Source organism: Thunnus maccoyii, chromosome 9, assembly GCF_910596095.1.
Source record: "Thunnus maccoyii chromosome 9, fThuMac1.1, whole genome shotgun sequence".
Lineage (NCBI taxonomy): Eukaryota > Metazoa > Chordata > Actinopteri > Scombriformes > Scombridae > Thunnus > Thunnus maccoyii.
The window spans coordinates 4,689,836-4,701,458 of record NC_056541.1 but is presented as its reverse complement, the minus strand read 5'-3'; the positions used below and the strand labels follow the sequence as shown (position 1 = coordinate 4,701,458).

Below are 11,623 nucleotides of genomic sequence, written 5' to 3'. Positions count from 1 at the left end.
TTAAAAATAGATTAAATGACTACATGTGTGTGCAAAGTGTTGATCCTAGTGGTGAACCTACAGAAAACCATCCACTTACTCTGCAGCGTTTTTTCAGTTAATTGTTAATTTCTGTCCATCACCAAAAAGCTGACAAACTTAGCAACAAGCTAATGAAGAAAGTGCAACATCTAGCAGCTAAAGACCCTGATATTATCATCATTTCAACTATTGATTGATTTGTTGTGTTTTCTCTGTTGTGCAGCATATCCCAGCATGCACAGGTGGAAGACTGGGGAGACAGCGGTCCATCACGGGGCGACCACAGACACGTTCTCACCTGCAAGCGTCTTCAGTCCACCTGACCTGAAAGTCTCCGTGATGTGGGAGGAAACCAGACAAACCAACACATCAGGATGGGAATCAAACCTGCGACCTCCAGGATGTGATGCGACAGTGTCAAGTGTATATTTGAGATAAAGCAGGACCTCTGAGTGAGTGCAGGTAAACCATCACAGGAGGGTGAAACACATTTTAAATGATCGTCACCGACAAAACACTGAAACACGGCAGTCAAACGACAAAAATCTCCAGTATTTGAGGCAACTGCACTGAGTCCAAAATAACTTAAAAACTTTAAAAACAGACATGATCAGGGTCGGCAAGTTAAGTCATGTAGCATTTTTCTTTTTTAGAAGAGATCCCACATATTTCTGTAAGTGCCTGTTCATGTAGCTCTTGTTCAATTATGTAAACTTTCCAACTCTTATCACTTATTATTTTAAAATGTTTGTTGTTTTTTAATCTGAGGGGAATTCTCCAAAATAATCTTATTTTGATTTCATAGTTTATGATCATTAAAATGATGTTTTTAAAAAACAATTACCCTTTAGGCTGGAATTAAATTAAATGTCCTTTTAAAAAAGGGAAAATTAAACGTTTTAGGTGTTAAATTTCACAATTTATGCGCTGTTACATTAAAAGTTTGGGTGGATGTTAGTCAGTCAATCAGTTTGATGCGATCTGAGTCATTTCTAATAGATTTCTTTTTATTTCTTAATTAATTTGTAGCTGCCTTGTTGGTAAAACTGTGAGTCTCTTCTTAATGAAGACAGCAGCTTTCAACATGTTTAGATAGAAAAAAACAACCAAAGACTCAGAGCCGCTGCTGCTGAACGAAGCGCTTCACTTTTATCTTCATCAGTTTGTTGTTTTTGTCCTTCTGTGAATTGATGTTTGTGACTGTCGAGCGAGACGAACAGATGGGTTTTTAAATGTTAAATGTTCTACTTACTTCAAAACACAGGTACTACAAAGACTCATGAACTGTAAATGTGAGAGAAACCTGATGCTCCAGATGTTAAATGTTCTCTCGCGCCGGTCTGCACCGCCTCTCACAAACTGACTTTAATATCAGAGCTGAGTCTCAGCGTTCACCACTGCGATGTTTAAGCAGCAGTTTATTAAAGACAAACTGTGCTGAATCCCTGATAACCTGCCAGATGAAACTACAGTATTATTTAAAGCTCACATCTTTGTTTTTATTTTTATTTTCTAGCCCCCACAAGTGAATATAGAGGTCTGCATCTGGGTGTTATGGAGCAGCTCGGCCTCTAGAGGCTGCTAGTGAGACTTTTAGACCTTTTTTTTAAACTGTGTCCCAATTCCATATTTTAAACCAACGCTGACGTCTACACCATGTACTCACGTCGACAGCAGCTAATAGAGAAAGTACGTTTGTTTCTTGTATACTAATAGATATTTATAGGCAACTGAAAAGTGTTTTTCTACATAAATTTTGATTATAAACCAACAGAAAATTGTACAAAGCAAGTAGAGATTAATGTCAGTGTTTGGGGAAAAAAAAAGCTCCTGCCTATTAAATAGAGTGCTTATTTTATTTATTACGTACAATTTTGTATTGTTTTTGTCTCTAGAGACGTAGCGTCACCATCCACAATGTTCTAACAGCTTCTTTATTTAAAGGACGATAAAACCCGTCATCACTGTGCTCATATTTGATGCATTTTTACAGTAAAATATGTCCTTGTCGTTTTTTAAAAGCACAAATATGCTCTGCAAACAGTTAAAATTAGTTTGAAATTGGGACACAGTTTGGTTTTTTAAAATTCAGGCACTGATTTAAGTTGTTTTTTGTTTTAAATCGACATGTATCGCAGTTTATATTTTAACTGCAACTTTTCTCTCCTGTTATCTGCTGTAGATTCTGATGATTTTAGTGGTTTTTACTCTCATCGTCACCATAGCTACAACTGTGTTAGATTTTTTGTTTTTTTCTGCCTGAACTGACGAGAGAATCCTCCGCTGTAGGTAAAACACTCACAGTACTTTTTTTTTTTTTCTCAAGCTCATTTAGGGTGATGTGCAATGTTAAAAGTCGTTCGTTGTTGTTTTTTTTGTATTTTAATGGCTTCGTTCCAAAATGAAACACATCCATCTTCAAACTGCTCAAAATTTCAACAATATAAACATTTTCACAAATATTACAGTACTTTCATGAGTCTTAATTTACAGTAAATGTTAATTGTAATCACTTAATTACAGCAGGATTCCAGTTTAAATGGTGTTTTATTTTGGAATGAATGTCATTTGTTTTCTGTGGTATTTAATGTTTTTAAGTTTTTAGACCGAGACGAATGTTCTTTGGTGTTCAGATTTCAATATGTCTACGTCTCATTATTTAAATTATTCACTTGCAAACTTGCTCTGTACAGTTTGTAACAGTTTCTCTAAAAAAAACATATTTTTTGTCTTTCTTCAATAAGCTTTCTGTGTCGATTTGGCCTTAAGACTCATTTTGTAGCAGCAGAAAATTTTTGTATCCTGACTTTTCATACCTGAGCAATCAAAAACTGTTGAACTTGACGCTAAAATAAAGAAAAATTAACCTTGTACTGTTAAAAGTGTTTTTTTTTTTAAGTGTGCTTTGTTTCAAATTCCACTTCACGGTGCACTGAGATGAATCTTTTTATTGCATCAAACAGCAGTATAGCATGATAAATACAATATAAGATTTACCCTTGTGGAGAAGGAAAAAGAAAACAAAACAAAAAAAAAAGAAGAAGAATGGAAAGTAGTTGTATCAAATGGTTCCACTGGTGAAAACACAGCAACCTGCAGGTGTAACTCATGAATGTGCCGATGGTTGGTCGTGAAGGTAAAATGCAGTGCTTAAGGCCGTCGATGTAGATGCACACAGAGATCTAGTTCATGGAAGAAGTCAGCGCTGAAAAGTGCTTTCATGGAGACGAATGGTTGTTTGTTTTTTTTCCCTTTATGAACTCGTCAATTCACCTCATCCGGCGGCAGCGGAACCAGCTCCAGAAGGAATAAGTCGGGTGATATTCCATATTTTTGTTGCTAAAAAAAATCCCATTAAAAGATGAAAACCAACACTTACGAGTATAGTGTCCAGAAATACTCACCCGAGCACCAAACGTGGATTAATCCACCACTGAAAATAGTCCCCAACTAATTGCTTTATTACTTTCTCTTAAATTATAAAGCCACAGGCAGCGTGGGGGGAAAGTATTGAGAGAAGTTGTTGGTTTTGGTCTTTTTTTTTTTTTTTTTTTTAAACGGGATTTGTTAACAATAATAAATAAATATATAGAATACCACCAGGTCCTATCATCCTGTAACCGATGGTGTAATTCCCCATTTATTCTCAAGCGTAAAATGTTTCTGTAAATGTTATGAAATCTACAGTTGAAAGCACTTCCGTTGCTGAGAAAATAGCAGTAGAGCTTGCAAGCTTCTATAAGGGGGGAGGGGGGGTCAAAGATCTTAACAACACAAACCCTAGACTAGTGATCTAATGTGGCTTTGTGTTTCATTTCTTCCTTATTTCTAACAGAATGAGTGGAAACAGCTAAAAAAAAAATAACTGTACTTAAATACAAGTTGCTAAAATTGAAAAAAAAAAACAAACAGTTAAGAGTCTAAATTTAAACCTGTCCCCAAATAACAGATCCATCTTTTTTCAAGGAAGTACAATAAATCCCTTCTAGTATTTCCAAGTGTAATGCAACACAAATCACAGCCACATTCAGCTGCGTAAAGACTACTGTGAAAGTATGCATAGGTCTAATAAGGATAAAACAAAAGTGGTTAAGGAAAACTCCCAAATGATTCCAACGACACCAAAAGGGCAACGCGAGCCGTTTTGTGTGTGTGTGTCGAGGGTTTCCGAGGTACTGTGCAGCGAGGCAGAGCGCCAAGCTCAGGTAAGGCTTCGTGGTGCTAAAAAAAACAACAACATATCGGTAGATCAGAAGGCAGGCCGTAAAGAGCTTTTTGCAGCGAGTCAAGCGGTCAAACATTAAGCTTATAATCACAGTACAGATTTTTCGAGTGGGGTTTTTTTTTTTTTCCGGTTCAAACGTCTTTACAAGCGTTAAAGATGCAGCATAAAAAGGCTTCTCAGCAAACAGGTACAGCTGAAAGATATGTGGAAACATCACTCGCACTCCACAGGATTTAGGTTTTTGTTACTCAAACTGAGAGATGTATTAAAAAAAAAAAAAAAAAAAAAAAAGCGTTAGGACATTGTTAGTTTTGTCATCCAATGACATGATTGAAGATGTTCCCAAACCAAAAACAAAAAAAAAAAAGCTCAGGCAGAGTGGGAAGATGCAGGGAAAGTTACTGCTTCGTGGGAAAAGGTGCAGCTCCGAACGGGTCGAGCTCCACCGGCTGCGAGGGCGGAGGCTGCTGCTGCTGGTGGTGCTGCAGCTGCTGAGGTCCGCTGTGGATGACCAGTTCTGTGAAGGGCACCGCCCCGAAATCATCCATGACTTTGCTTTCTCCGAGAGCGCCGTGAAGAGAACTCCAGGTCTTGCCGTTGGCCGTGCCCATGTCGCCCTTGCTGTCAGTGAGACCTTGATACTGGCCGTGACGGCTGCCGTCAGGAGGATGGAAAGGTTTGGCGCCGAATGGGTCTAAAAGAACCTCGTCTACCGGCAGAGAGGCTCCTTTGTCTTTCCCTTCAGACATGGTTATATCAACACTGATGTTCTCTTTAGAGTCAGAGGTGCTTAGGAACTCGTTGCTGCTCTGCGAGTCTCTGCGGCCGACCTTCTTGTGTCTGCGGACTCGCTCCGGCGTGCGGTAAGTGGGCTTGTTGGTCTTGCGGCCTCCCGTCGGCGTACCGTGGTGCCGTTTGCCGTTGCTGCTGCCGGCTGACGCCTCTTGCTTGGTTTTTCTCTGGCGTGACGACAGCTTCTGGAGGCTGCGCTGCTTCAGCCTCTGCTGCTGAGGACTCGACTCCTCAAAAGACGGCCGGAAGATATCTTCTGCGCTTCTAGACGTGGTCGGAGGCGGATCGGTGGGGCCCGGATGAAAGGGAGAGAAGCCAAAAATGTCAATGCTCTCGGGGGAAATGGGCGGCGTCTGGCCCATGGGAACGTCGCTGCCGCTCTTGCCTGACTTGGAGAGGTTCCGATTGAACGGCGCTTTGGTAAAAACATCAAACTCGTCCGTGGCTTGCTGCTCCTGGCTGACTTGCCTGAAAGGCGCTTTGGCAAAGATGTCCGTGCTCTCCGAAGGTCCGGCAGGCAAGTCTCCTCCGAGGAAGGGAACGGCACCGAAAACATCTACAGCATCCACAGCCGAAGCGGCTCTCGCTCTGCTGGGCGACTCGGGAGGCGTGATCAGAGTCATGCCGGCGTCCCCCCGAGGACTCCTCCTTGTAGCTGCAGCAGCTCCTTTACCGCCCGCAGGTTTCTTTGAGCGGGTCTTAACTCTGTTGGGGTCGTAGTCTGAATCAGAGCTGTGCTTGTCTTCGTCTTCCTCGCCCTCTTCCTCGGAGTCCATCAGCAGGGGCCTCTGCCCTAAATTCTCTGGCTCGGTGTCGTCGCCGTGTTCGCTGTTTAGGCCTTCGTCCTCCTCCGGTTCTTCATCCTCGCTGCTTTTGGGCGAAGGAGGGTCGGACTCGAAGTCGCTCTCGGACTCTTCGCCCGGTCTGCAGTTGCTCTTCCTGCCTGCTTTGTGCTCCTTGGCCGCTGGCGGCTGCGGATCCGCCGCAGGGGTCGAGACAGGCGCGGGAACGCAGACTTCCTCGTTGGTCTGCTCGGCCGTTATCACGTTGGCGCCTGCAGGTACAAGACAAAGATATAAGAGTTAAAGGGGTTGCCAGTGTTCTTTGTTTGCAATCATTTGCATTTCAACCTCAGTTTCTTTCACGTTTTATCAGTTTTAAAATAACGAGATGAGTGAAAGCAGGAGACTCTTGATGCCAGAAGTTTTCATTTCCTAACGACACCTCTTGGCCTTCTTATACGTGGCATTAGGATCAGGATTACTTGGCTTATATCTGGATCCCCCCCCCCCCCCCCCCCCCCCCCCCCCCCCCCCCAAGTCCTTCATGACATCATTTTTCAACAAATACAAATCCCAAGTTTGTCCAATATCGAAGCAGAAGGAGCAGCGAAAGGGAATCACAAAACTCAATATGGTCTAAAAGCTGCTCTGACTTCTCTGCTCTGACCCTGCAATAAGAAGAGCAGAGCTTACAAGGCTGAAGACATTAAGAAGCCAAAGCTTTTCAAGATTCATAAATTACTTTTAAAGTCAAATCTCTCCTGGTGAAAAAGATTTAAGCTCTCAGTCACTTCTTCAGATTTAAAAAAAAAAATTAAGCTTTGTTCTGCAGTTCCCACCCTTTACTTCAACGTTTCTATAAATTCTTACGCATATTTGGCATTTGATGAAAAAATGTGTGCCTTGTGTAAATTTATTTCCAAGAGATTTGCATAATGGCGACTTAGAAAATTAGCCTAATTAGCAAGTGGATAGTCTCCAATTATATTGAAAAGAAATTGTGCCATACACAAAGAGCCAATTTATTGTTCCCTATTAGTGGAAGCTCTACATTAGAAAGGATCCCCTGCTGTGAACACAAAAATGGAAGCTTCTCCACGTCTTCAACCGTCCAAACTGGCAGGACGTGATGACAGATAAGCCAAAAGCTTTGTTGTTAATAAATGAAACAAGGCAGCAATAAAAAAATATTCTCTGGAATAAAACATTAATGCAGGAAACACAAGGTGCTCTGCATCTGTTCGCTTCAACCCGTCTGAATCACAGATTATAACTTGTAATCACTCGACCTCTCGGAGTGAAGAGATCTCAGCAAAACAACACGACGTCTCTAATCATGATGAGAAGATGTCAAACTAACACACAAATTTGTTTTGTTGATGTTCCTTTGAAGGGGGAGGGAGGTGGGGGGAAGGGGGGGGGAAGCTGAAGGATTACACGCTGTGTTGGACTTTTCAGAGATACAAATAAGTGCGTGTGATTGTTCTCTTGTCCGACAGCAGCAGGAGCTTAGAGACGTCTCCGCTCTCACGCGGTCAAACCTCCGGACTGATTTGATGAAGATGATGTGGAGAGAACCGACATTTACACGACTCTGGTGTCACTCTGAAGCCAAAGGTTGCTGAAAACAAATGAATGATGCTCATTTTTTTATATAAAAAAATAAGTCTTGTTCACAGTAAAATGATAAAATATTGTAGCTGAAGGTCAAAAAAACAAAACATTTCAGCTTCTCAAATGTGAGAACTTGCTGTTTTTTCTCTTTTATGTCGTCTAATTATTATAAAATTGTGATTATATGGTCGATTACCTGCAAATGTTGGTCTGACATTTTAGACATTTTATATATTTCAACAATCAGTCAGAAATAATAATAATTATATGTTGCTTCTTTACAAAATGGGGCAGCAATTAAGCAACTTTTCAATAAAGTATCAACACTTCTCATCACATCCACACTAAATGCAAATTATATGAAAGACAGGCGGCTACAAACTGCTGCGTCTGTTTGAAATCCGCTTTAGTTTTATTCTGAAAATCACTTAGAAACTCCAGATTGAGGTTAATGTCTTTTCCACTCTGACTGAGAGGATTCGTATCTTTGAGAAGGAATAACGTCAGGTCAGATGATCAAAGAATGACGACACTGAACTTAAAACGGTTGAGACCATTTGTGAATTTTTTACAGATTCCTTCCCTGTTTGGTCTCCAGTAATAGATAGATAATAGACTCAAGTATCAATAAGCAAAGTAAAAACATTATCAATCTTTTCTGAAGGTTTGATAAAGAAGAGAAATATTGAAATTGTCCTACTTCTCTGATCACTTTTCTGTATATTATAAAATGAACTAAATCAGAGGATCAGTTGTTTTTTTTTTTAAAGCAGAGACTGTTTACAAAGTAAATATAATATTTTATCAGCAGGAACTCTTAATTTCAACTGTCTTACTGTTAATTATACAAAAGTTGTTGTGTATATTTACAGCTTGTTCATCTGATTATTATTCAAAATGAGAATGTAAATTATTTATGTGACTTGTTTCAATCCTATTTTTGTAAAAACATATTTCAAGGGGCCCACTTTGCTATTATTTGCATTATGACTTGAAGGTTTCCTCTCATATATCGTTTCAGAGTTTTAGCATTTTACATCCTCCAATTACTGTAAGACTGCTGACAAAAAAAATTTAAAGATGAAACTTTGATATCTGTGAATTTTTCTCACAATTTCCTTTGACATTTTATACATTAAATGATTTATTTTGAAAAGACCGTTCTACCTTTTTTCCCCCTCCACCTCTGACCTCCACTTGTGGAAATCAGAAACTGATCAAATTTATATGATTTTACTCTAACAGCACTGTAGAAACCTCTCAGATTGATACGAGAGGAGGATTCTCGTCTTTGTATATTTACTCCATCTAATAACAGCTTGTTTAACTGATTATTGTTCGATCGCTAAATTCTATTTCAAAATAAGACTATTTATCGCTTCAACTTTAATTTGAAATATATATTGCAATGTAAATTCACTGGTGTTTTAAGACCTTTAAGACCTTAAAAAGACATTCTGATGCTTATACCTGAATGGAGGCATCTTAAACTCACCATGTGTTACGTAAATTATGTAAATGACTGAAACACTATAAAACGAAGGAAAAATGACAATGTAAGATCACAGATAAACACGAATAAATGTAAGGTTTTTACCACCATTGATGCGTCTCAGAGATTAAGCTGCTTATGTTTTTTTTTAATGTTTCATACACCTGTTTGTCTCGGACGAACCCGACATTTGTTTTGAGCGTCACCTTTCCCCGCTTTGGAAAAAACCGCTTTGTTGGCGTTTTCATCGGACAACAGACAGCTCACATAAAGACAGCCATGTTAACAACAGGAACATCTTGCTCGTGTGTGTAAAGTGGTGGAGAAGACGCTAAAACTTTCCAAATACTTTAAAATAGAGCTATTTAAAAAAAAAAAAGGAATCAAAAGTGTATTTTGATTTTTAAATGTTTTTTTTATTTATCAGTAACATTCTATAAAGAAATACATTCACACTCACAGTATGATACAGGACCTTTTACATAGTCTGTTGCAAAAAAAACAAGATATGTATAAGACAACTTATTGATCTATAGGTTGTATTCTTTCTGCAGGAGAGAGGTACCAGGAGCTGCTGCTGATTTCTAGTACAACTAAAACTTGTTTATGAAGAGTTGTAACATTTTTTTTCCCCCCACAACACTTCTAATGAGATGAATTAAAATTAAAATAAAAAAGTTCCCAAAGTTTTAGTGATCTGTTCTGAGGCTTTCTAATCTCCTCAGCAGGATGTAAAGCTGACAAAAAAAAGGGGGGAAACCACACCCTTGTGACAAGAGGGAAAAAAAAAAGCACAGAAAACTTGCAAGTGGAAACAATAATATAACAACATATTCAATGTCTATGTTTACTCGTTCATCCCGCAAATCCTGGGATGCTGTTTTCAACGTTTCCTCGCACTTAAAAAAAGAAAATAAAGTCCAGTTAACGGCTTCTGGTTGTCCCTTTCACTTTTCTTTTTTTTTTTTTTTTTTTGGCTTTGATGGTTCGCCTTGTCCAAACTATAGATCCATCCACCAATACACATGAACAAGATGTTTCTGAGTATGGCTGTCTTACTAAAATGAAAAATGAAAAGAAACAAAAGCAAATAAAAGCAAAAAAAAACCAACAAAAAAAAACCTGAACCACAAATTCCCGATAAAAGCAGGCAGTGAAATGAGCAGAAATGTGGAACAGAAGCATCAGGCGACATTAACAGTTATCTTTAAACTTACCTTCAGCTAAAAGTACATTAATACATTTGTACAAAGAAAAAAAAACGTATGATTCATGTCTGCATGGATGACTTAAGATGGGTTCATCTTATCACTTGCTGCACTAAAAGGCGGAACAACAGCAGCATAGTGAGGATTAACAAACATACAGCCCTTTAGGATTGTATGGATTTATATAAGAAAAACAACAACAACAACAAAAAAAATCAAAAAAATGTCATCGTATCATCAGCACGCTCTCATCAAGCATTCCTCTCAGCGCAACCGTTAACATTTACACTACCGAACGTGCCATCAGCCAGTTGATTTCAAATTAAAAAGGATTGATGCGGTTTAGAGAACCAATGTGTCAGTTCTCCTCAAACTCCTATTAAGCTGATTTATAGTGTGTCAGATTAACATCAGGTACATCAGGCAGCAGGAAAACTTCTTTAACCACCAGCCAACTAATGCCGTGTTCACATCATAACGGATCAATAACAGTAAATGTTCATGTCATCCAACTAGACAGTTGTAGGATTGAAAGTTTGGTCGAGGGAGGGTTAATTAAAAATACTGTGCATTGACAATATAGAATATATAATATATAATTTGGGTTGAATTACCTTCAACAATAGATCCTTATCAAGCACATTCATTTCATTAAGCACCGAGTTCGTCTCCCGTAGTTACAACTTCGGTGTTGACATGAACGATAACAGAGTCGGAAACTCCCACAGGACGTGAACATGACATTAGTTCTACTGACAAGCTGGTCAACAACACGTCAGCACTGGGTAGATTTAACCATCATTTACCTGCCGACTGGTTCAACTTTTTCCTTCAGTTCAACTCTACTAAATAATAATTTTGAGCCAAATGTGATCTAAGAGGAGAATTTTATTCCTTTGAAATCTCTTGTCAGCATTGTTGGCGAGGTAAATAAAAATGCCACACAAAGGCACTTTGTAACTAGAAATGGAAACCAAACAACTACGACAACCACTAAAAAAAAAAAGAAACACTTTGTATTTCTAAAAAAAAAAAAAAGGTTGATACTTAATAACCGCAGATAAAAAAAAACAGACGTTAAAATGTGCCGTCACACCAGCAGCAAATCCACAACTGCTGCTGCGGCGGTTCGCTGCGCAAGCTAGCTGAACCGCTAGCTGTACTGCTAGCCGAACCGCTAGCTGAACCGCTAGCATTACCACCGTAGCATATTGTGACTTTTGTTAAAGCCTCCACTTGTAGAATTTTAGTAAATTAAAGCATCTTTCAAGCTGTGTGCTGTTATCTTTTTATGATAACTCCACTAAGAGCCACCAAAGTTGGAAATAAGAGACCAAACAATCGATATTAGCTTAACAGGATACACTGGGATCAGCCTGCATGTCGCTAATAAGTTTCAAGACTTGTTTGAGGTTATTTTGAAGCGTCTCTGTCACTGTAAAATGTCCTGTTAAGTATGTCTCTGGTTCACAATTATTTGATAACGAAA

General features: G+C 39.1%; 1 protein-coding gene and 1 long non-coding RNA gene across 4 annotated transcripts in view; one reads left to right on the top strand and one right to left on the bottom strand.

The window, feature by feature from the left end:
- The first annotated feature begins 246 nt into the window (after positions 1-246).
- Positions 247-2,892, top strand: LOC121903439. Its single transcript, XR_006098048.1, has 2 exons — positions 247-483; positions 1,286-2,892. It is a non-coding gene; the product is annotated as an uncharacterized LOC121903439 (long non-coding RNA).
- Positions 2,893-2,954: 62 nt separating this feature from the next.
- The window catches only part of bmp2k (BMP2 inducible kinase), a 48,435-nt gene continuing 39,766 nt past the window's right edge, over positions 2,955-11,623 (bottom strand). For all 3 annotated transcript variants that reach the window (XM_042420444.1, XM_042420445.1, XM_042420446.1), the window contains one exon: positions 2,955-6,092. In XM_042420444.1, the coding sequence (XP_042276378.1) occupies positions 4,645-6,092 (1,448 nt within the window). In that variant the 3' untranslated portion in view covers positions 2,955-4,644. The remainder of the gene's footprint in view (positions 6,093-11,623) is intronic.